We start from the raw sequence: 25,734 nt of genomic DNA, 5'->3' as shown, positions 1-25,734 counted from the left end.
TATTTTGAATTATTTGTTTATAAATATTGAATATGCAATATTTCTTTTAATAATTATATAATGCGATGTTACATTGTTTTATATGATTTTTTTTCTTTATGTTCATCTCGAAATATTGATCTTAAAAAAAATAAAGAAGACAATAATTATAGAATATGTGAATTTTAAGATTTGTTTTTCTGTTGTGAACTAATTATCTCTTTGAACCTTGATAGACATTGTTTCCAAAACTAGATTACTCATTTTATTATTGGTGTGAGATTCTTGATTAAACCGAATCTTACCAAAACTTGTAAACATATAATTATAAAATTATTAATTTGCATGGTCACAAATTTTGATAACACTCGTTCATGAACTTGTATTTGATGTTTGGTGAACAAATAGATTAAGTTGGAATTAGGTTATGTGGTTTCGTATTTATTTGAATAAATTGAGTCCGATTTTTCTTTTGGTAAGAAGTTGAAGCATAGCAAACCTGCACTCAAATTTTGTCTTGTCCCAAAGAAGTTTTACACTTATAATACAAGGATTTTGGAAAAATTGTAGTTAGTCTTTTAAGTTAAAAATAATATTAATCATCGTATTTAAGAAAACGATTTTAGTTTATAAATATTAATTTTTGATAATTAGTTAACAGCAACAACAGATCATTATTGTATAATTATAAAATTATGAAGAATTATTTTATAACTTTAAAATTATAAAATTTAAAATTTATAAAATTACATAACGACAACTATTCAAAGTCAGTAAATAAGAAAAATATAATTTTGTCAAGTCAGTACATGAAAAAAAAAAGAACTTTATTAGGGCATCAACATTCACTCAAGTGCTACGTGAAAATATTGGAAACACAACAATATTGTATTGGACTAGACAAACTTAATGGGATTTTGATGCCAATATCAGGACTAACTTAAAAGAAAAAAAGTTTATAATAATTAGGCTTCATCAACGATATGGTATACTGTGTTTACACACAAATGAAAGGCAGAAGGAGCATACACCTATCCCAACTGAATGGCCCAAATTCCCAGTTATGATTTGAGAAATATGCCAAAAGCCAAATCCAAGTAAAGCATGAACATTAAAAATCACAACTCTACAAGCACCATTTGCGCAAGTGATATTGAAAGCATTTTGGTTCCACGATCATCGATCATTTTCAAAAACTCCATGTAGTGATTTGTTCATAAGTAGAAGCCAAAGTTTTGAGGCGGGCATATTCGTTACCAGATAGATCCACTGCGATGTATAAGAAACCAGTGGCTGAGAATTTGTAACCTCAGCAGCAACCAGAAGAGACTTTATGGTTTGTATGTTTAAAGTTTCAGGTTTCATTTCTTGTCCAAAAGGTAATTTCCTTTGCCCCTTCAACAGAACGGAAGAACCTTATCAGTAATCATATCTGTTAGCTATAGCATTCAAGGTACTTGTATACCACAGCTCTTTATTACTAACTACCTTTGTTTAGCAGTAGAAAGAGAGGTTTATCCAGATAACTTCTGATGTCCTAATCAAACTGGCTGCTAATATATTTAGTAACTTTTCATTTTGCTGACATGCCTTTTGGAGTTATTTGCATGCTATGACCTCTGAATCACATTTCTATGCAAGGTGATGTTAACTGGTTGCCAGCCCAATTGTTGATGCACAATCCATTTTTTATAGGAAATCGCTAAACTCAAAATCTGTAGGACATCACCCAAAGCATGATCTTTCAAGCACATATTCTTAATCACAATACCTGCTTCGTACCTGGGAAAAGACAAAATATATAAATGTAATGAGAAGCAGAAAATTTTGAGTAGCTGAAAATAAACTAAATTATAGTATCCTTACTTGCACTGAGTATTCATTATTGCCAATCTTCCACGAGAAGTAGCTAGAAATTTTTTTATTTTGTTCCATGTCTTTTTTGAGTGCTTCTTAGGATTACCACCCAGAGTGCATACAGACTTCCAAACTTGATCATTCTTATCAACAAACAACTCCAAAGCACCAACATTTTGCTTCGCTACCATCTGCTGCTCAACAGCAATCTCCAAAGCCTTCTTGACATCTGTATTGTGATGCTTGGGATCTCCAAATCGAATACAATCTGTTATATTTGACTCAGTTGGCTTAATTTTTTCAGTTTGCAGTATGTTCAAGGCAAGTAAAACAACCCCTATAAGATCTTGGACGTGCTCAGAAGATTTAGGAGATTCTGGCGATCCCCACATACCATTACCTGGAAGATTATTATTACCCACGGTTGCTGATGATGAAGTTCGGTGTTCTGGCCCATGTGCATAGCCATTATACAAATTTCGTGCGTTCTGTATCATGTGCCCATCTGCTTCATCAATAGATTTAACAGGATTTGGAGAATTACTGCAAGAACTCCGTTCCAAGTCCCCGTTCAATTGATTAACAGGATGCGGATCGTGAGCATTACTAAGATATCCAGAAATATTACCAGTATCTGGTACCTTCGTAAGTGGTGCTGCAGAGAAGCTGGGCCCACCAGTCCAAGCCGGCACTACTGAAGTTCCAAAACTTATGGAATTTAGAGAAAATGAATTGCTTGGTGAAAAAGGAGGCTCCAAAGGAAAAATATTTGATCTTAATGGTTGTGAATGTGGATTTTGATGATTGTCTTGTAGATTACCATTATTGACCCGCATTTGATCAGGAATGCCAAGAGTAAAATTTGGTGTAGAACCACTTGGGGGAACATTATGGGTATAATTGCCAGGTGGAGGAGAATTTATATTGCCATCATTTTCTTGAAGTCCAACTGGAGCTGGATTCTTGACCTTGGGTCCATTTGATTTATTTGACTTTCTCCCATTTGTCTTCCCATGATGTCTAGAATCAAGTTGCCTTGCTGTACCAGGAAATTTCTGATTTCCTGTATGAACTTCTGAATAGGATTCCAGATACTGCGGTATCTGAAAGGCATTATGGACTGGACTTTGTACGGAGTCAGAAGAGGATTGGATGTCATTATTACCAAGTTGTAGTGATTCACCCTTCGTAAGGGGAGGTCCTCCAGCCAAGAGACTAGTCCAAAGCCACACACTCTTGGCAGCTGCTACTAGGGGTGCAGAAGCTTTCTTAGGCTGTGCAAGAAGAATATTATACCTCCTCAACCGCAGCTGATGAAGAGCATTGGAAAAGTCTCTATCACCAGATATTAATAAGTAATTAGCAGGTGCAGGATTGTCCACAGCCCAGAATAGCATGTCAACAAGAATCTTTTTGTCACTTGCATCTTTAACACCTGGCAGTAAAAACATGAAATCATTAATTACACGAATTCATTATTTGAAGTTCCCCATTATCAGGAAAGCAGATAGATTTGTAACAAATTATCCCGAGAGACTCCTAACAAGGCTCTTCAACAGAGAAGACTAACAAATTAGTAAACTCGTTGACAACCGCTTTATATATATATAATCATGCTTTATATTTTTTGTTAAATACTTAATCAAAATCAAATATAGAATCTATTGAACATTGATTTAACAAACAATACACACTTGTATACGGACTGTCATGAATTGGATTTTAGGCAATCCAAATATTTAGTTTAAATTTTGAATCCAAATCCATTTTTCCTACAAATTCTAATTTGGATGTTTATATATCCAAATATAAACATTTCGATCAAGTTTTAAATCTAAATCTAAATATCAAGTTTTAAATTCAAATCTATATTTTTATAAAAACAATCTAAAAACAATTTTTTTTTCTAAATCTAATTTTAAACTTAAATATATATTTTTTAAAATAATAGATTCTACTTCATTTAATATATAAAATATTAGAAAATATATTATCATAATTTAATAATATCAAAGACTAAAGATAATATATTATGTAAATTCTTAATATTAAAAGAAATACAACCATCTAAATATCAATATAATATCCAAACAAATAAAAAAAATTCACGTAATATCTATTTTCAGTTACAGAATTATTAAATTAAAAACTAATTATCATTTTCATATATATATATAGACAAAAAAAAGATACAGCATCACATATACATTATACATTACAATGCAAAAGAGAAAAAGCTTGTTCATGATGTCTAACCAATCGCATTTACAGGATCCTAATTGCACTTCTTTTAATATCACGTGTCTATTCATTCCAAAAACAAGACTTTTGTGAGCACGCTGTCAATTAAGATTGGAAATTTGGATTTTTTAATTTTTAAAATCCATATAAACAAAATGGAGATCTGATATGGAAAATGGATTAAAAATGGATAAAAAAACAGATTTAAGGGAATGGATCTTTAATGGAAAACACATACATTTAAGGGAATGGATCTTTAATGGATCAGAGCAGACCAAAATTAAAGAAGTCTAATACAAACAGATTTTTTGCCCACACAGCAATCCCGTATTATAATCATTATAAATAGATTGTCACCCTCTCGTATTATAAGGCTTTTTCACCATTCTGGTATAATTTCATTTTGAAATTACTTGGTACATGTTCTAAAAAAAATTACTTGGACAAGTCTTGTCAAGTTTACACGACTTCACAACAAAGAAGTCGTATTAAATTGAAGCAACCTCAGATGAACTGTGTAAAGTTTGACTTTTATGAAAAATATATAAGTTGTGTTATGTTGATATGACTTTATTTCCAAAATAAAATAAACCGAGGTCGTATGTGATGATTTCAATTCATTTTATTTAAAACTGAAATCATCTCAAGTTGTAATGCTTGACTTTAGTTTATTTCATTCTCAAACTAAAGTAGTCTCTGCATGAAGAGACTTCATATGAAGTCGTGTTGTCCATCAGCAAACTTTTTTAGTAACTTTAAAATGAAATTACACCAATGGTGAAAAAATCGTATTATGATCATTATAAATAGACGGTCACCCCATAGGCTTCTCCAATTCCACATTTAATGTTTTGTTTGGTAGCAACAAAATAGGAACGGGAGGATGAAAATAGGAGTGAAAAGAATATTAGTTGTTTGACAGGATCCAAAAGAACCATATTCCCCTTTATTTCTCACTATTTCCATTCATTTTTTTAAAACTTCTATCTTTATTTCTTTTGACTCTACCAACATGGTCCTAAAAGATAAGCAAGAACATCAAGAAAATCAAACAAACTAATATGGCAGAGAATTCAAGTACTGTTAGTTCTAAGCGAAAGTACATAGTGAAACTCTTCTCCCATTTATTTATATTTTTCTTATAATACAAAAAATATAACTTTTAATTGATCTGATTTAAATGGAGTGGTTTGATCATGTAATGCAGTAAAAGATCCTTACGTTTATTCAAGGCTAGGTTACTAGAAACCTAAGAGTAATGCATCCTCCTTCCTGAACCGGAGTAGACAAGTCACAAAATCGATAATAATGATGATGATGATAAGCATAGAAACAAAATCTATGCTAACAAGTAAGTTAGTTCAGGTTAGGTCAAGCGTGAAATTCGAGATCAATCATTTTGAAGGAATTGAATAGAATATTTGGATTGTCAGGGGAAAAAACCCGAGTCAAAGCGATATAGGCAAGCAAGTCAAGTTTGGGGGTTGGATAGAGATAAAAAATGGATTACCGGCGGGGACATGGTTGAGGGAGATGCCGGTGCTGGAGAGGGCATGTTGGACGGAGGCAGTGATACCAGTGGTGTCACCGTAAGCAGAGATGGAAACAGGGCCGCAATAATTCATCCGAACGAGAGCGGAGCTTATATTCTGCGCGATGGCGTGGGGATCGCACACTTTGGGCACTTGACAGTTCTCTATGTCCCACCAAACCGAAGTCTTGACCAACGAGTATTGTGCCTCCGCAACTGCCGTCGCCGCTCCGCCTTCGCCCATCTTACTGGTTCTGGAACCTTCCTTTAAGTCTACAGTTAGATGAAGTGAAGTGAACCTTAACTTGTCGCTCCAGTTACATTGTGGAAGAGAATGTATCTGGTTGGGGGATTTATGGGGAGGAAAGGCGTGTAATTTGACGTGCTTGCCCTTTTAGTTTGGAATACTTAGGGAAGAAGGAGAGAAGAAAAGAGTGTGGTTGGAAAACAATGGGAATGGACTTGACTTCGAGGAGTGGTTCTTGCAGGTTAGCTTCGATGTGGGACATTGTCTTTCTAATTTTTTATTTTTTCCTTCAATATTTTCCTCTTTTTTAACCTCTTCTTGGAAAAGCTCTTCTATTATGACGTTCAAAGTTTGTGTCTTTCTTTTTCAATGAGTGTGGTAGGTACCTCGCTGATGGTGGAATAATTGTACTTTTTAATTTATAAAATGACAATTGTGTTAAATTTTATTTTTCTTATATTAGTGTTATTGTTTCTTCATAATTTGGTAGAGTGTGAGGATAAGGGATACGCATAATGTTCATGAGTGACATATAAAGGATGAGAAATCGCGGTGATTTCAATGTGTGGTTGAGTAAGAAACGAGAAATTTTTTTTAAAATGTTCATTATAGTATACTAGTCATGCATGTAAAATAATTTTTATTAAATATAAAAGTAAATAATTTCTATAATTATATAAATAACTATAAATCGTTATTTAAATTTTAAAAAATATTTATTACAAAAATTATTATGAATAGTTATTTTTATTTAAAAAGGTGGTTATTAAAAGATAAAATTGGAAAAAATATGCACATAGAAATTTTCTTTATATTATAATAGTATATATACTTTTAAAATTTTCTTTTCTTCTCTACATTTTTATTTTTTTTATTAAAAATATATTTATAGAGATAAATAAGATCATCACAAAAGTATTTTTAAGCATAATAAACACTAGTTATAAAAAATTGTAATTTATATTTTATAAATTAATTTAACCAATTCATAATTTAATTAAATTGTTTATTGTTACTTTTTATATTTTAATATTTTTTTTTGTTATTTATAACTTTTGTCAAATCTCATGAATGTAAAAAAGTTTTAAATTAAAAAGAGAATTTTCACTCTCATTTTTATGTTTTTTTAACCACTAATTTTAATCATTTATCGAATTCTTTTTTTTTTCTTTTCTTTTTCTTGATTATGAGCTTTTCCTGAGAAGGCATCGGAGAACTCATCACACCAACATCATAAAGAGTTGTAATAGGATAAGTGAAAAAAAAAATTCATTCTTAAATCAGTTTTGAATTATATACAATTGTCTTTTTTCCCTCTTGCATGTGTTGTTAGAGCTTCCTTAGGGTTTTTCTTTTTTATTTTGGTTCCAAGGGAGTTCTGGACTAATTTGGGTTATTATTTATTATAATTCTAGATCTAAATAAGAGGTCGATGCTAGGTGTTTTTTTTGGAGAAAGAGAAAGTGTCAATAAGAAGGTAATAAGGGAAACTAATTGTTTGGGAGGATTGCTTGAATTGTTGGTCTAAAATTGCATGATTAGATGTTATAAACTATGTTTTGTGATCGAGGTTGTAAATAAACAATATTGGATATTGCATGCGGGGTTTGAGACCTTAAATGTGTATTTTCTTTAGTTCTTGGAACATCACTATTGCGCAACATGTATGCACTGCTGAGTGTGAATTACCCAAAACCTCAAACAGAGGCTAGTGTCACAAACACTGCTGAACAATATCACCTATAGTTGAGCATGGGCTCAACAAAAAGCCCCTGGAAGATTGGTGTTAAGCGACACCTTTTGCCATTGGACGTTGATGAAGTTAGTGACCCTTGAAAGCAGGGCATTGAGTGGCGTTACCTAACGCTCTGGCACTAAACGGTGATTTTGTAACTGCTTTTGTTCTATGCATAACTTATTGAGATGCTTTAGATCTTTTCATATTTTGAATCCTTGGGATCTCGATTGAGGGAGGATTGAGGGTTTATGCTTAAATAATTTACTAGTATTTAATATTATGATGAATATTGGTTGCTTCCAAAAATGGTGATATGTGTATGGTTGTCATTGAGTATTCTTTGAATGTATATATGAAGTTGATATAATTGTCTACAAAAAGATTATAGCCTAGAAATTGCATAATTATCCATGTACCTTGTGATTATAGGCGTGATTTAAACTATTAAGAAAATATGTTATTTGTGTGAGGATCATGAATAAGTGAGGATCAAAGAACATATGTAATTATATTTTATGAATGATGAGTTGAGTTATATGAGAAATATGATGAAAATATTGGATGGTTATATTACAAAGAATGAAAATTAACGATAAACTTACGAAAAGTATTTCAATGTGATAAATGCATAAATTAATTGTATAAATTGCTTAGTGTGTAATGTTATATTCTTTCTAAGGAAGAAGAGTATAACTTGGTACGATTAGTGTGATGAAATTGCTAAGGACGTTCCTTGAAGTTATCTTTAGGATCTACTAAACTCTCATACTTATATAGAGAATGAGATTTTTATGGTGAAAAATGTTGAAGGTTCCTATAGTTATTTAAGAATCATGGATTCCTTCTCCATTAAGTTTTAACCTTATGGAAAGGTTTGTGGACTAGTAAATTTTGGGCTAGTTAGTCTTGGTTATCATATTACAAAATGTGAAAATTTTATGGAAAGTTACTATGGGTGCTTAACTTCTAGTGTTTGAGAAATTGCATCAATCCAGATATTAAGTCTAGTAATGTCTTTAGTCTTATGTCTATAAAGGTATGATGATACGATCATGTGATATGATGAGAATTAAATGTTAATTATAAAATTATAAATTGTGTATTTCTCTAGTTCGTGTTGTGTATTTCTTTTCTTTTGAAATGACTATTTTTTCATGAGAATGTTCAAATAAAAGAAATCAATAGATGTAGCAGAGTCTTTGGAAATGAGTTGTCTCCTTATCTTTTGTGTAGAATGTATTTAATATGAAATAGTAGTCTTATAACTTCTATCAACTTTGTAAATACCAGAGAGTATATATGTTTAAATTCTCGGTTATTACAATTTTATTTTATTTATTTTGATATTATAAACATAAATAATTATTATAATACTTTTAATATTCAATGGAATATTTTAACTTTTATACCGTTTACTTTTAATAATTAACAAATATTTCATTGAGTGAAAATTATACCGTCAAAAAGTTATTAAAAAGTTAGCAAAATAGTAGTTTAATTGAAGAAATTAAAATTTCAAATTTTAAAAAAATAATAATTAATACTTATTAGATAAATTTATTTAAATAAACATATATCTATATGTTTTAAAAATAAATAAAAGTGCTAAGTATAATAAAAATTTCAATATTTTAAAAGAAAATAAATTATAATTACACAATGATATCTTTCTTAAAACATAAATTATAGTATATTAGTTGTTCCTACCTAACCCAATAGATATACCAAAAAACATGATCTAGAAAGGTCGATTAAACCTTTTCATTATAGATCAGCCCAAATCTATGTTTATTGGAACAACATCCACATATCATAATTAATCTCATCAGTTTATTATCATGGTTATTATTTATGATGAGATATCATTATGTTATTATTAACTACATTATTACTTGAGGTAAGTGTTATTTTAATAGCAAAATAAGCTCACAACTCATGTTGATCCTATAAATACAACTAAAAGAATACTCACTTTATAATCATCGGAATGCCTTGGAGAACCCATTACACCAACATCATAAAGAGTTGTAGAAAGATAAGTGAAATTTGTGTTTCTCATCTTTGAACCAATTTTGAATTATATGCAATTGTCTTTTTTTCTTCTTGCATGTGCTGATAGAGCTTTCTTATGGTTTTCTTTTTTATTTTTGTTATAAAGAAGTTTTGGATCACTAAATTAAGTTTTTATTTATTTATTATTATGTATATAAATAAGAGGTTATAAACTATGTTTTGTGATTGAAGTTGTAAATAAACAAGATTAGATATTGCATGAGGTTTAGGACCTCAAATGTGTATTTTCTTTAGTTCCTGGAATATTACTGCTACGTAGCTGATAACAATTTACTTTACGTGTTTTTATGTGTATACTTTCATGAATAAATCATCTCCTTCATAACTTTTACCTTTTTATGTCCCAAGTTTAGTGTGTTTTTATATTTTCTTGTGTTTTAATTAATATATGCTTCTTTTACCAACAATTTCTCTTTGAGTGTGTGAGATAAGGAAATAGGTAGCAATTTTGGTGGAGAAAAACAATCTGGAACTCAAGGAAGCATGATTGGACAAGAAAGAATAATTTTTAGACAAATACCCACTTTAGGGGCTCTAGAGTCGCACTGCAAACATGAAGAAAATACTCACCTGTAGGGTTATATTGTCATGGACCGCCCACAAACAACCAAAAAATCACCATTGGGCGCCAAGCTGACTTGCTAGGCGAGTTTGAGAGTTTAAACCTATAGTATTCGAGTCGTTGGGCACAAAAATGACTTATCTCTTCAATTTTGTAAAACCTTAAGTTCTCCATCATGGAAGATTATTCTTATTTGTTGAGATTAGTTGTAAAACATGGAAATCTTGTGTAATTTTGTGCTATTAATGATATATGTTTTCCTAATTCATGTTAGTATTAAATTTCCATGCTTACTGCTTAATGTGGATTGTTCCCATGCTTGATTTATAATTCTTGATGTGTTGGAAAATGTCTCTAGAATCCAGACTTGAAATTAAATAGTATTTTTAGACTCTTGAACTTAATGCATGGTTGCTTGTTGTGAATTAAAGGAATTAGAACTTAATGAGTTTTCATAGGCTCAAAGGTTGTAGGGATAGGAGTTGAGTTGATTTTGGCATGAATATGGAATTGAAATGTTTGTGAATGTATGAGAGTGAAGTGGATGAACTCTAGTTTTAACAAATTGTAAATACTTTGTGTTACATTTTCTTGCACACAAATTGTTTGATGAAAATACCAAAAAGAGTTTCTTGTGTTTTGTGAACTTTACGTTCTAATTGAGTTAGAGTACTAGATTTGTTGAGTGTTGCACAAGTTCCTCGAGAGAGAATGATATTTATTACTTGCTACGCTGCGACCAATGCACTTGTCGTTGGTTTTGCAACCAACAGCAGCTCGTATGCACTGTTGAGCGTGAATTGCACAAAACCTCAAACAGAAGCTATTGCCATAAGCACCATTAAGCGGTATCACCTACAATTGAGCATGAGTTCAATAGAAAACCCTTATAATACTGGTATTGGGCAACACATTTTTCTGTTGGACATTGATGAAGTCAGTGACCCTTGGAAGTAGGGCATTGAGCGACGTTACTTGACGCTTTGGCGCTAAGTGATGACTTTGTGACTACTTGCATTATATGCATGACTTATTGAGATGTTTTGGTTTTTTTCATGTTTTATATATATTGAGTGTCTATGTTTCAATAAGTGAAAATTTATTATTAATTTTTATATATGATTTTAGTTAGATGAATTATTTTAATAAGTGTGTTTATTGAGATTTTTGGTATTTTTATGTTGTATGAAAATGCAAGATATATGAGAACGGTGTGAATTTGTAGTCACATATATGTGATGGTTTTTGAATTATTATTTAACAAATATTCTCTTATTACAATATTGATAATCTAAGTTACATAAATTAGGATATTAAGTAGTAAAAACACAAATAATGAAGTTCTTACTATGACAGTGTAAATGTACAACTTAAGTTGTATGGAACTTATCTTATCCTTTCTTTTAGATTTATCTAAGTATTAAATATTAGATCAAATATTAATCTCTAATAGAACAAACATAATATATGTATTAGGTATTATAAAAATTGATATTATGCTTACCGAATAGTGTTGGTGTATAAATTCATGTATGGTTATTGTATGTTGGATTTTGAATGAAAATAAATTATTATAACTTATTAATCAAAAATATATATATTCTTAAGTTAAAAACTTGTGTCAATAACTTATTTTTACATGTCTTATTTATATTGTGAATTGCCATGACTGGAATATATACATAAACGTACAACTGCACAGACAAGGTTTGGAAGATCATAAAATATAATTTATTTTACTTTATTTTAACCATTCTTATATAAGTTTTGGTATATGTATATATTTTATGTATTTTATATTGTATCATTTATTATTGTTATAAATTTATAGTGTATATTTTATGTATTTTATCTATTTTAAGTTGTGTTATTTATTGTTATAAGTTTTGTACAAATTCTTTAACGAAAATTTTAGTATTATATATATATATAAATTAAGTGCTCCAAATAGATTAAGAAAATGTTTTTCTAACTAGTTTATCACAATAACTTACTTGTATGTAGACATAACTAATAAATTTGTTCATGTGGGATTATTCGAGCTTATTCTCATTTTGACTAGAAATTTTCTCGTTGACTAGGTATGGGTATGAATATGACATTACATCCTATTTTCATACTTGTCATAATATTCATCTTTACCCTTATTTCTATCGAGTTTAAATTATTAAAATATTAATAGTCATATTTAGATAAAAAAAAAGGTTTCTTTTAAAGTCTTTTGAAGTGAACATTCACATCTAGATAACTTAGTTATCTTAATGTCGAGTGTAAATCTTTATTAGATTTTCTTAATCAAACATTAACATAAATACCTTGTATTCTTAATCTTCATTTTAAAGTCTAAAAACTATTAAACACCACTTGGAGATTACTATGATGATGGATCAAATTAGTTTTAACTTTTAATTCGTTTTGATTTTTATATTTTTTTAATTCAATTGAGTTTGTATTTAAAACAAAAAAAACTCAATTGAATCCTATTTTTGTAAATAGAGAAAAAACCAAATATGATCCATTTCCATTAGGTTGAGCAAAATTAACCTAATTATACTCAATTAATGATTATCTATACTATATTAACCTATAAAAACTAAACTATTTTTACTAAAAACTAAATAATGTCATTTTATGTTTCAATTTCTAAAAAGTGAATTTTTATATTTGCAGTACAGTCAACGGCATAAATTGTCTCTTTTATATTTCTCTTCCATCCTTTACCGTAAAGCATTTTCTCATCACATTTTTTTTTTCAATTACATATTCACTACTGTCACAAGATTTTCACAAAGATTTATATATATATATATATATATATATATATATATATATATATATATATATATATATATATATAATATGGATAAATAAATAAACTAATATTTCCTTAAAGCTTTTTAAAAATTTAACATTTATTATAATAGTTATTAAAATAAAATAATATTATTAAATTTATACTAAAATTGATTATATATTTTAAAAGAATTAAATTTTATTAAATTGTAATTATATTACAAGAACGGATAATTATTTTGTAAATTAATAAAATTAATTATATTTATAAAAATAAAAAGATAAAAATGTGTATATGAGGAAACCGTTATAAAATATTATATATATATATATATATATATATATATATATATATATATAAATAAGTGTATATAAAACTTTATGGTGACTTTTTTTTCTCTTTAAAATAAGTAAATAAAAACAATTTTAGGATAAATGTCCAAATAAAAATATTTCAAATCATGCTAAAACAGAAATATTTTTTAGAAATACAGATTTTAATCTATATATAAACAAATTCATATAAACAAAGATATGTAATTACATATTTTATTTAAGAGTACATTTTTTGTAATTACTTAATGGTTGAATATCAATTTTAGTATAGTTATTAATTAACTCGTAAGTTCAGTTTTTAAAAATTGAACTCTTTTATTTTAGTATAATATAATTAGTTATACTTTAATATAGTTTAGTTTAATATGATCAGTCTTAATCTCCAATCATATAAACATATTTTAAGTTTTCAAGAAAAAAAAAGGTAAATTCTTCAAATCTAAATTTTAAATTTCATATAAGATTTGAAAAAAATTAATAGATGAGGACTAAAGGTCATGATTTGGTTGAATTTTTTTTTTCTTCATAAATTCATACCTACATTCAGGCTTGGTTTGGGTCGAACACATCTTAAAATGGGCTCCACATTCGGCTGTTTTTTCCTATATCTCTTTTTTCTTTTTGCAGCCCCTAAAATCCATAAATTCAAAAATTGTTCTTATTAAAATTATAATAAAAAATCTAAAAATTACTTCCGCACTTCTATTTTTTCAATACATTTTTAGATATGAACGTATTTTTTAAAATGTATAAAATGCATTAAAAAAAATGTGCATTCAATAAAATACTTTTGGATATGAAAATATTTTCCAAAATATATATTCCGTAATGTATTTTAAAAAGAATTACATTCTGAAATATAAATCCCAAAATATATTTCAGATCCATGAATATATTTTGAAATATATTCTGGAAATGTAGTAAAAAATTTATTTCACGCACCTGCATTATTTTTTCTTAGTGTTCTGTAATCCACTAGATATACCAGGGCATCAACTTTTTTTCTTAAAAAAACTCTAAACAGTTTCTTACACCATGTGACTTTTCGTTTATTTTATATACATCAAATTTCATCAATTTAATTTGTCAGTATTTTTATATCATCTGAACGATCATGGTTCCAAACTTTGGATAAATGGATAGTTATATTTACCTAACTTAAAAAAAAAAAACTTGTAATCCACTTATGTTTTAAAACATTAAATTTATTTAAATTTTATAAAAAGTTGTAAACATGATATCCTTATTATTTAATAGGGTGTAACTCAAACGCTGACTTAATATTTATTATTGAACAATTGATAATTATTTGACTCTAATGAGTCCCTTCCGTTAAATAGAGGGAAACGGAGTTAGTTGACTGATGATGTGGCAGTCGTATTTGATGAGGTGTCAATACGGAATAGTTTGCTTGCTTACGTGGTGTTAGGGTTCCCCATTTTCATTTCTGGTTGTATTAAAAATTGGGGATAAAGGTTTTAGGGCTCATTTGTTCGAGACTAGGGCATGACCGAGAAAGAAGACAGAGGCAGGCAGTGTTTCGAGATTACAAGTCATCGCGGGAACTGGTGAGAACGAAAAGCGACTTTGGAAGGTGCGTTTATGGTGCTTACGTTAGGGTTCCCCATTTTCATTTCTGGTTGTATTAAAAATTGGGGATAAAGGTTTTAGGGCTCATTTGTTGGAGATTAGGGCATGTCCGAGAAAGAAGACAGAGGCAGGCAGTGATCGTGGGAAGACGGAGCAGTGAAGACGGAGCAGTGGTGGTTCGCGGTTGGCGACTTGTTCTTCGTTGTCAGTGGTTGTCTCTGTTTGGGGTTCGTTCCTTCGGGTTCGCTCTTTGGGGTTCGCAATGTCTTCGAATCACGGTTGTTCGTCTTGCTCATGGGGTAGCTGTCGCGGTGGTTCATCCAGAGGATTGGTTGGAAGCCAAATTTGCCACTGTGGGGAGGCTGCTGTGTTGAGAGTGGCAAAAACAATTAAGAACGAGGGGAAACAATTCTGGGGCTGCCCTAACTACAAGCGGACAAGAAATGAACAACTTCAAGGATGCAATTTCTTTAAATGGCTTAGTGAAGATTGCGTAGATGATACTGTTGGTACTATTGCAAGGCAAAGGAGGAAGATTAATAGTCTGGAGAAATGTGTTAGGGAATGTCAAAAAAGGGAGAAGATGTTAATAACAATTATATGTTTTCTGGGATTGTTTAATATCATTGTTGTATGTATTTTGTTTAAAAGTCCATGATGTGTTGTGTTAGATAGTTTATGTAAGAGCACTTTGGACAAATTGTAATATGATGTTATCAAATTAAGGTGAAATTAGAATTCAAGTTTCTGAAATTATGGTTTGAATTGAAGGTTCTGTTAGATAGTTTGAATTTACAATAAAATGAGGAAGTGGCTTCAGTGTTTGTAATAGTACTTCTGTAATCCAAATAAAGAGTTATGTAACAGGTACAACACACTTTCAGTGTTTGTAATATAATTGAAGAAGAAATTGATATGCCAAAATCTGTGAACAAAATATAAATATAAATTGAATCCAAAAAGCTGTGATCAGAATATAATGAGAAATTGATATGCCAAAATCTGTGAAGAAAATATAATGAGAAATTGATATGTCGCTCGTTCGGTCCTGGTGCTCCCACTCGCTGAGGACGCTCGTCCTCGCCCCTTGTTGGCTGCTGAAAACGCTCGTCCATGCTTCGCTCGCTCAGGACGCTCAGGACGCTCAGGACGCTCGGCTCCCATTTGCTTAGGACGACCGTCGTCGCTCCTCGTTATCTCTACATGCCGCTCGTCCTCTACCGTATGGTTCCATTCTCGCTCATAACGCTCGTCTCCCATTTGCTTAGGACGACCGTCGTCGCTCCTCGTTATGTCTACATGCCGCTCGTCCTCTACCGTATGGTTCCATTCTCGCTCATAACGCTCGTCCTATACCGTATGGTTCCATTCTCGCTCATAACGTTCGTCCTATACCGTATGGTTCCCTTATCGCTCATAACGCTCGTCCTATACCGTTTGGTTCCATTGTCGCTCATAACGCTCGTCCTATACCGTTTGGTTCCATTGTCGCTCATAACGCTCGTCCTATACCGTTTGGTTCCATTCTCGCTCATAACGCTCGTCCTATACCGTATGCTTCCCTTCTCGCTCAGAACGCTCGTCCTATACCGTATGCTTCCCTTCCCAATCCCTCCTATATCTTCTTCTCTCATACACTCGCCAGGTCCTAACAGCAAAGGTCCAAACAGCATTCATAATTACATCATAATGAAAACAAAAGTTGTCATAATTACATCAGAATGAAAACAAAAGCTGTCATAATTACATCATAATCAAACCAACTAGATGTCTGTGATTACAAAATACATGTCTGTGATACCAAAATACCCATCACTTAAGCTAAACATACTGTCAGTTTTAAACATACATGTCTGGGATTACAAAATTCCTAAATCAGTTTTAAACTTCTGTTGTAGATGCCTGAGTAAGTTGACTTGGTCCAGTAATTGGCTGACTTTGTTCAGCTTGGGTTGCAGGTTGCTCACTTGATTGATATTGAGTTTGGTTTGCTGGAGGAGCTTGTGGACAACTATTTCTTTTATGTCCAACCTGTCTACATATGGAACATCTCTTACGAGTTCCATTTTGCTTCAGTTGTGTGTCATCCTTCTTTAGCTCCCAAGGCTCTAGCCTTCTCTTCTTCTTTGGTCTACCAGGCAAGACTCTTTTAGTTGGAGGCAACACATCAGGGTGAGAAGTTGTTTCCCATAGCTGAGGACCATTGACAGGGTAGATGATTGGAATGTATGTTTCTTGGTAGGTTGACTTTGTAAACCAATGTGGCACGTAGTCTTCTCCATTGATGTTGATAAATGTCATGGCAGCTAGTGCATGACAGCATGGGATAGCTGTTAAAGTCCACTTTCTGCAACTGCATTCCAATTTATCAATGTCAACGACATACTTGTCACTCATCATTGAAATGTGTCTGACCTCAAAAATTTTCTCTCCAGACCAACTGCAATCAGTGTTTAAAAGAGAAATCAGTGTTTAAAAGAGAAATCAGTGAAATGGTAATGTCAAGTGCAGTGAAATCAACATACCTAGGTATCCAGTATTTTGTCAGGTGCAGTTCCTTGTCAAATCTTTTCTTAATCTTTGGACAAATACTACCTTCATATGTGGATATTTTGTTTCTATTTGTTGCCCATCTCTTCATGAGGTACAGACAAATGTCCTCCATCATTGTGATGATGGGCTTACCTCTTGCATGTAAAATTACACTATTAAATGCTTCAGACATGTTATTCACTAAGGTGTCACATACAGCATTACTTGTAAACCTTGACCGTGACCAAAATCTACTTACACAAATAACAAGTGCAAAATATCAGCTATGAACCCAAACAACAATTAATAGGAGCAATGAATTTTAAAGGCATGTGGATTGGCATACCTTGGTGGGATGGCTATTAAGTATTTAAAGGCGTCTGGATTCACCCCTTTAATTTCTCTCATCACTGCTTCCCATGTTTGAGGGTGTGTTGATGCTGCTGCCTTCCATAGTAGACGTTTTAGAATCTTCCCAGGAAACCTCTTCCTGAAATTAGCATAGATGTGCCTCACACAAAACCTTTGCTCCACACCAGGGAGAAGTTCTTGTAAGGCTGGTAAAAGTCCCTATTCACATTAAGCTATACAAGTTAATATAAAAGACATGAAGGTTTAAAACATAAAAAAAGATGGCAATGGTAATAAGTTACTAACTTTTTGTTGATCTGACATAAATGTGATGGTTGAAGAAATCTCCACACAACCAAGATCATCAATGAGAAGATGTAGAAATGAATCTTCACAAATTTAGAAAGATGAAAATTTGAGTAAATATCACAAATCTATTTTCCTCTTCTCTCAAATGAGCACATTAAAATACGATTTACATTTTAAATTCATCGCTCCAAATCTGTACAATAGGTACAAATTTGTACAAATACTGTGTAAAGTAAAAAGACAATTTAATTCCAAAACTTGTTTAAGTAAAATTTTAAAATATATTAAACATTATATGATAGATTTTTTTTTCTTTTTTGGGAAAAAATGATATCTAAAAAAAAGGGGATAATTAAGAAAAGAAAAGAAAAGAAGTAAAAATAGAAACAAAAGAAAGAAAAAAAAAATTTTAAGTTCAAGGCTTAACGAATTTTCATCATCTATATTTTTATATCAACAAAATTCTTAAATTTAATATTCAAATTATATTAAAGAAAATTCATATTCACAACTAGTAATAAAATATAATAGAGATATCAAAATAAAAAATTGATTTTCACAAAAAAAAAGTTATAAATAAATTAAAAATGTAAGTAATGAGAAATAAATAAAAGATTATAGAAAAGTATAATTTTTTCACATAATTTCAGAATAAAATATATGAAAGTAGTGACTTAAAAATAATGTTATTATATAGTTATGTAAAACAATACATGATGTATATCTTTCCTATGAAATTCTTACCAGTGCTATTATATCTTATTTCATTCTATGTGGTTCTATTACACTACATTGATCTTAATGTAAAAATCTTAGCATTTTAAAATTTGTAATTACATTTCAATTTTTTAAAATTTTAAAAATAACTTTTGTTTTTGATCCAAAGTTTTATTCAAAAGCAAAAATCTTAAATTTCACTAAACATTCCCAACAAAATATCCTACAACATTAAATTCTTGAACTTATGAACCTGTCACACGTAGTATAAGCACTCAGTGGCTAAAAATGAGTTTGAATTTGAAAATTCAAATCCTTTAAATGCATTTTCATGGTTCAGTGTCAGTGTGCATTCGGTGTTCCCGTACAAGTAAAATCTATGTACAATAAAGCTCACACACACATCCACGCGTTTCAAAACCCTAAAATTCGTATTTGCCGCGCTCACCCTCTCGGGTCAACCCAATCAATTATCCATCCTACCTGTAGCTTCGGAATTTGTCAGCACCCCAAACCTTACCTTTGGAAACCCGAACCTAATGTCTTGTGGCATAAATATATTTATTAAACATTTTATATATTAAATTAAATAATTAATAATTCAGTACTACTATTTGCTAATGATTAATTATTTAATACATCCTTTAATATTTTGTAACCTATCAATTAATAAACATGAAAATAAGAATTTTTGTATATCATACAAACAGTAAAATTTAAACTCATACAAATTACTCAAAATGTTAACTCCAGTAACTCCACTCATAGGAAATATTTCATATGGCAATTAAAAACACTTAATCTAATATAATACTGTAAATATTTCTCAGCAATAAGTTATTTGATTGACCAAATTCATTGATATTATCATTCCTATACTTTTTTATTTGTAAGATTAATTGAATAACCTGAGTTTTTCCTCGTTGGCCTCTTTTTCCTCGTTGGCCTCTTTTTCCCAATTCGTTTTATTTATTTACATTTACATATAATAATAATAATAAAAAATCCAAATCCGATCCTAAGATGTTTTAATGAGTAAGACTGAGACATGTCGCGAAAACCCAGCCAACTATTACTCGCAGATGAGACAAGAAACAATTTAAAAATATTATTAAAATATAAAAGTAGTGAAGTTGCGACGTGACTCTTTGATTCCATGACTCGAATGGTTACTCAACTTATTTCACCTCCTCCTTCTATTTCTCCAGCTTTTACTATTTCGTCCCAAATCAGAACCAGATACAGTTTCGGCACAAGCAGACCAAAGGTTCAACTCAGAATCTGGTATGTGTGCTATATTCGTGTTTTCTTCCTCAGTACACCAGTTCGTTAAATCTCTCTTTGTGCTGAGAGCTGCTGTTTAATTCGATATGATGCTGGTAGGATTTGATTCAAATTATTGTGAAACTTTGTTAGGAGCAGCAGACACAACAATTAATTTCTATCACGTCTCTTCCCTGATCCTATTTATTATTATTACAATTATTAGTTTTTGGACAAGGACAGATAGATCCATGGGGGGTCACTGCTTCTTCTTCTCTCTCTCCTCTCAATTATGGAGAGAGGAGATGTCTGGTGCAACCACTGTCAGAAAAAAACAAATTTATCCAAATTTCACTTGAACCAAGTTTTAGAGCATTGCATTGAATTTGAATCTTGTAACCTTTTCGTGAAAAGAAGATCCAGTGCTTTCTAAGCCACTTTTTATTAGTGTTTATTTTTATTTATTGACCTACTTCATTTATTTTCTTTTCTTCCTTGTGTATGGTTCTTATTAAATTAAACTTTCAACTACCCTGTTCACATGGAGGAATGAAGTTTTAATTGCTTTCATTTCAAGGGCCGTGAAGTGTTTGTCCCTGGTCCATAGGATCTGATTTGGGGCATAAACGTAGCACACTTTCTTTGCCGTTAAAAGTATCGAGCTTCCATGTCTGGGAAACCATCTTCATCGTCGACACCAACTGTAGCTGCTCGAGAAGTTGATCCGTCTTTGCAGGATTTGAATGACAAGAAGCAGAGTTTTAGACGCAACGTGGTGTCGTTAGCGGCGGAGTTGAAGGAGCTTCGTAGTCGTCTTTCGTCGCAGGAACAATCGTATGCCAGAGAAACTCTAACAAGACAGGTACTAGATTTGTCTTTTTGGATTGTTTCCTCTGTCTTTTTACTTATCTTCAGTATAACCATTTCTTTCTTGTTTTTTTTCTTTCTCTTTTTGGCCTTGCTAGAAAAATTAGAACTTTGATGTCAATTATTTTTACTCTTTTTTTTTAGTATCTGGGGTCGTGGGGTCCGGGAGAAATCATTGAATTTTTTTTCCGGTCCAGCTATTTTTTAATAGATTTTCTTTCACAGGAAGCAGAGACAAATGCCAAGAATATGGAATTGGAAATTGGCAGGTTGCAGAAGAATTTGGAACAAAAAGACCAGGAGCTTCAGGCTTCAGCTTTCTCTACTGAGAAGGTTTTTACACTTTCTCTAGAGTTTACCTCTCATTATTATTATTTACCATTATTTAGTAGCATATCTTTTGATCTTATTTAGTGGTCTGATTAGGATTGTTATCTTTTGCTTATTTTCTTTAAATATTTTCACCATTCGTTAATTGTGTCATTTGCTTGCCTTTATGGCTGAATTGGTGTTAATTTTGCTAGATTTAATATTTTCCTCATCAAACAGTATACACATCTATGCCCATCTCTTAGGATTTTTGTACTGGTTGACTTCTTTCGTTTTAGCCTATCCCACGGAACAATTATTATTATTATAGCCCCTTTCTGCCGTGGATTGTTCTTCAATATTTTTCATGCCACATTTTTTCTGCAGTAAGATGCATGTTTTTACCTTGATTTGAGTGAAAATTAGCCATAATCACTTCTCTAACTAGTAATGGCAACAATTTTTATGATTTATCGTGAACATTTGGCATAAATCACGATTGGTGTAGATCAGCATCTCATTTTATATAAATTAATTACTCCTTAACTTCCTAAATTATTTGAAAATTTTAGTTAGGTCTTTATTTATTTTTAGTTGTAGCCTTAAACTTGTATTTTTCTTAATTGGATCGTTCGGTATCACTGTTACATAAAATAAATTGCAATTACCTAACTATAGATCAGTCAGAGAACTTTTACTTCTAGAGTGTGTTGTAAGCGCAATAGAGTTTGAGAATTTTGTACATGGTTTTTTCAATCTCCACAGATGAACCCAACCCAAGTATTCTTCCAGGTAGTTCAACCCAACCCAGACTTCATAAAAAACAACCTTGTAGAAAACTCTTATAATAACTCACATGAAAAGCAGTTATCATGGACAACATGAAAAGCACTACATATTGATTATGCCTGAACCTCCGGTGTATTCTCTAACGAATCACTGAACATTAAGATGCTAAGTAACTTCATTGTTGGCACTCATTTTTTGACTGCTATCATACACCCTTTTTATATATCTTAAAAGTTTATCTCATGTCTCTGATTACTTTACAAGCTTGTGTGCTGTTTGATAAATATATTCCAAAATCCATAGATTATGAGTGATTTTTTATCTGCATAAATTTGAAAGTGAAACCATTCTGGATAGTAGCCTGAGTATCATTTACTCACAGCATATATGTAATCATGATACAGTATCTGAAGCAGTTGGATGACCTTAGATCACAGCTTGTAGCAACGAGGAAAACTGCTGATGCAAGCGCTGCATCAGCTCAATCAGCGCAGCTTCAATGTTCAGAACTTGTAAAAGAACTAGATGAGAAAAATGGTTCACTGAGAGAGCACGAGGCTCGTGTCCTAAGGCTAGGGGAGCAACTGGACAATTTACAGAAGGATCTTCAGGCAAGAGAATCTTCACAAAAGCAATTGAAAGATGAAGTTTTGAGAATTGAGCACGATATTATGGAGGCTCTTGCAAAAGCCGGAGAGAACAAGAACTGTGAACTGCGGAAAATCTTAGATGAGGTTTCTCCTAAAAATTTTGAGAAGATGAATAAGCTTCTTGTTGTTAAGGACGAAGAAATAACAAAACTTAAGGATGAAATTAAGATCATGTCCGCTCACTGGAAGCTCAAGACTAAGGAATTAGAGTCACAGGTAACAACTATCTTGTTTTTTCCGGTGTGATAGATACTCATTAATTTGTTCAGTGTTTCCTTGTTATTAGAGTACGTACTCTGATACTAGTCTTTCTTGAGGTGCTTGGCTGATGTATTTAATGGCATTGATGTGTTTTTAACTTACAGTTGGAGAAACAGCGGCGTACTGATCAGGAGCTGAAGAAGAAGGTGTTGAAGCTGGAATTCTGTCTACAGGAAGCTCGTTCCCAAACACGAAAACTCCAAAGGGTAAATTTATCTATTGCGCAAAGTGTGTTTATCTCAACTTATTGAAGAAATAATTGCTTATTTACTGAGAAAAGGTGTTCCTACAAAAAGAAATACCCAGGCATGCACTTCTGCTTCTAGAGATACATACTGTTCTTGTTTTGTACAATAAAACAGGAACTTGCACTGAACAATGAAAGAGCGAAACGTGATATCGAAGGAGATATGATTTTTTATATACTAACGAACCATTATTCACGACTTTTCATGAGCTAATGTTCTGTTCAAATCTCATGTTTCATTTTATGGGTTTGTGAACAGATGGGTGATCGACGGGACAAAGCTATTAAAGAACTGAGAGATCAATTAGCGGCAAAGCAACAAAGAGAAATTGTGGGTACAGATAAGCATAATCAGAATTTCTGGGACACGTCTGGATTCAAAATCGTGGTCTCTATGTCCATGTTGGTCTTGGTGGTATTTTCAAGGCGTTGAATCCAAAAAAATTCTTGTGTATAGAGTTACCTATATACTTTAGCAGACTAGAGAACTTGTAGAAGCCTTTTTGGGATGTAGCAATGCAGTTTTATAGATAAACTAGTTTTAGCTTTAGCTTGTGCAGTATGTACATGTAGCATTAGCATCACAAATTTTCCAGTGATCCAGAAAATACATCGCAGACAGTAGTTGCGTTTTCTCATTTATTTATGGCCCCATTACTACTATTTGTTGTGCTAGTTGAGCTTAGTTCATGCATTTCTCAGAAAAGAAAGTGATGTGATGATGGTTCTTTTAACGTGATCATAATGTTACCATGCTGATGGTGGTTCACACTCATTTCTATAGAAAAGAAAATTATGTAAAAAAGCAACTTAATAATGCGCTTTAGGTATTGCCCTGCTGGCAAATGTCTACTCTGCTTTGGATATTAGAAAAGTGGCTCACATGCGTCGGTTTAAAAGTCAATGCCTTTGTAAGATTTGCCTGATTGCTGTTTTGTTGTTTACTCATTATTTTCTTCAACGTTAGAATTGGTATCCAAGGCATTCTTGCTCTTAGATGTCTTTGACTTAATGGCTGGCTTAATTTTCATTTGGGGTTCAAGTTGAATCTGTGCTTTCGGTGTAAATTATTTCCAAACCATTTAGTTTATTTTTTCCTTAATACATAATAGTTTGTAAGTTTATTTGTAATTTACATTGTAATGAAACCTTACAAATGGGTAAAAATATGATAATTGATTTGAATGTATATGTTGGTCATTATAATTAACTTTTTTATATATATAAAATAACTGTGTAGTTTATAAATATTACGTTAAAATATGGCGTAACAATGATAACATAGAGTTGCATAATATTTATTTTATAATTCTTTCTTTGGGGTTCAATTTAAGGTTTTAATTAGTTAATAAATCATGTTTCAAATATTATGATATTTTTATTTGTTTAACATTGTTCAAAATATTATATAAAAAATTAAAAATGTTATTTAATATTTTAATTGACTTAGTAAGTTTTAAGTTATCGATAAATTTGGATATTTTTAATTAAGTCTCTATTAAACTATTTTAGTTTATTAAGTATTAAAGTTTATTCCAAGTTTAATTTTTTTCATTATCTTGTTATCTTAGTTGTCTTTCTATATATATTTACCTTAATATTTAGTGGTTTAGTTTTGTAGTTAACCTAGCACGTGACTTTTATTGTTAGATGAGCATAAACAGAAAGAAAGAAAAAAGTAAAATAAAAATCTAAATACGATGGTGGTTAAAGTTCGATTAAAGATTTTTTTTTTGTCACTAGATAACCTTCTTTGATTATTATGTTTATTCGAAAATCAAAGTTGTCATTTACATCGACCGATGTGTTATCTTGGATTAAGATGCATAACTTTTTATTTCGTAATTATTGTGTTTTTTGTGAGTCGATTCAAGTCTACTACTTGTCTCACAAAATAAGTAGTATTTTATTGTCCAAATGTCCATAACTTCACACCTTTTAAGTTATTGGTTTTATGTAAGACAACCTCTCCTCCAATTTTCAACCTTGATTTTATAAAGTTCACATGCAACTCTAATCCCACATTTATTTTATAGTTCCCAACATAGTATTTAAGTTTTCATTTTATTTTTTTTTTCTTTGTTTTCATTTACCATTATCCAACAATAAAAGTCACAAATTACATTAACTACAAAATTATGTGGTTTAATATTAATACAAAGTAAAATATGAAGACAATTAAGAAATGTAACATAACAATGTATCAATCACGTCAATTAAAGCACACAAACTCAATTGAAAATATAAAGTTTTTTAATACTCAATAATAAAGCAAATAAACTTAATAAGAATACCTAAATTTATCATAAATTTGAAATTTAACTAATTTAAACTTTTAAATTTTGAAAAGTTCCAATTCAGTTTGTTTAGTAAAATGTTTCAACAACTGATATGTGTTAAATTTTTAAATTTAAAAAAACCTTCAACAACTACTATAAAAAAAATCGATGAGCTACCTTGTTTAAAAAATAGTAATTAACTTTTTCTCATTA

At 31.0% G+C, this 25,734-nt stretch overlaps 3 protein-coding genes across 7 annotated transcripts; 1 reads left to right on the top strand and 2 right to left on the bottom strand.

Annotated features, from left to right (window-relative positions):
* Positions 1-846: 846 nt before the first annotated feature.
* LOC108324222 (uncharacterized) lies at positions 847-6,100 on the bottom strand. Of its 5 annotated transcripts, XR_008247541.1 has the most exons (5): positions 5,588-6,079; positions 2,237-3,271; positions 1,846-2,104; positions 1,468-1,761; positions 847-1,374 (listed from the first exon to the last, which is right to left on the bottom strand). XR_008247541.1 is itself a non-coding variant. In XM_052874122.1 (4 exons), the coding sequence occupies exons 1-4, from the start codon at positions 5,850-5,852 to the stop codon at positions 1,590-1,592; spliced, it is 1,731 nt and encodes a 576-aa protein (XP_052730082.1). In that variant the 5' UTR covers positions 5,853-6,079; the 3' UTR covers positions 847-1,589. The 5 variants fall into 5 exon arrangements, 3 of the variants coding, with proteins under 3 accessions (XP_052730082.1, XP_052730081.1, XP_052730080.1); XR_008247540.1 differs by having other exon boundaries at positions 1,846-3,271; positions 5,588-6,077; XM_052874122.1 differs by having other exon boundaries at positions 847-1,761.
* Positions 6,101-16,828: 10,728 nt separating this feature from the next.
* On the bottom strand, positions 16,829-18,322 carry LOC128195800 (uncharacterized). Its single transcript, XM_052874476.1, has 5 exons — positions 18,310-18,322; positions 18,137-18,219; positions 17,826-18,049; positions 17,473-17,730; positions 16,829-17,387 (listed from the first exon to the last, which is right to left on the bottom strand). Exons 1-5 carry the CDS (start codon positions 18,320-18,322, stop codon positions 16,829-16,831), a joined length of 1,137 nt encoding a protein of 378 aa, XP_052730436.1.
* Positions 18,323-19,989: 1,667 nt separating this feature from the next.
* On the top strand, positions 19,990-23,850 carry LOC108324032 (nuclear envelope-associated protein 2). The gene is made up of 6 exons (XM_017556822.2): positions 19,990-20,140; positions 20,697-20,981; positions 21,212-21,319; positions 22,489-22,950; positions 23,100-23,201; positions 23,502-23,850. The coding sequence occupies exons 2-6, from the start codon at positions 20,787-20,789 to the stop codon at positions 23,673-23,675; spliced, it is 1,041 nt and encodes a 346-aa protein (XP_017412311.1). The 5' UTR covers positions 19,990-20,140; positions 20,697-20,786; the 3' UTR covers positions 23,676-23,850.
* The last annotated feature ends 1,884 nt before the right edge of the window (positions 23,851-25,734 follow it).

Source organism: Vigna angularis, chromosome 3 (genome assembly GCF_016808095.1).
Source record: "Vigna angularis cultivar LongXiaoDou No.4 chromosome 3, ASM1680809v1, whole genome shotgun sequence".
Taxonomy (NCBI): domain Eukaryota; kingdom Viridiplantae; phylum Streptophyta; class Magnoliopsida; order Fabales; family Fabaceae; genus Vigna; species Vigna angularis.
Note: the sequence above shows the minus strand (reverse complement) of the source record. Positions and strands in the feature narration are given on the sequence as shown.

Excerpts from the sequence above, each read along its gene's own strand:
- LOC108324222 (XM_052874120.1), bottom strand. The coding sequence starts at position 5,852 with ATGGGCGAAGGCGGAGCGGCGACGGCAGTTGCGGAGGCACAATACTCG. Across the intron at positions 3,272-5,587 it reads CCTCAACCATGTCCCCGCCG|GTGTTAAAGATGCAAGTGAC; the intron begins GTAATCCATTTT and ends TTTTACTGCCAG. Across the intron at positions 1,762-1,845 it reads ATAATGAATACTCAGTGCAA|GTACGAAGCAGGTATTGTGA; the intron begins GTAAGGATACTA and ends GTCTTTTCCCAG.
- LOC128195800 (XM_052874476.1), bottom strand. Across the intron at positions 18,050-18,136 it reads TTATGTCAGATCAACAAAAA|GGACTTTTACCAGCCTTACA; the intron begins GTTAGTAACTTA and ends TAATGTGAATAG. Across the intron at positions 17,388-17,472 it reads ACAAAATACTGGATACCTAG|TTGGTCTGGAGAGAAAATTT; the intron begins GTATGTTGATTT and ends CACTGATTGCAG.
- LOC108324032 (XM_017556822.2), top strand. The coding sequence starts at position 20,787 with ATGTCTGGGAAACCATCTTCATCGTCGACACCAACTGTAGCTGCTCGA. Across the intron at positions 21,320-22,488 it reads CAGCTTTCTCTACTGAGAAG|TATCTGAAGCAGTTGGATGA; the intron begins GTTTTTACACTT and ends ATCATGATACAG. Across the intron at positions 22,951-23,099 it reads CTAAGGAATTAGAGTCACAG|TTGGAGAAACAGCGGCGTAC; the intron begins GTAACAACTATC and ends TTTAACTTACAG.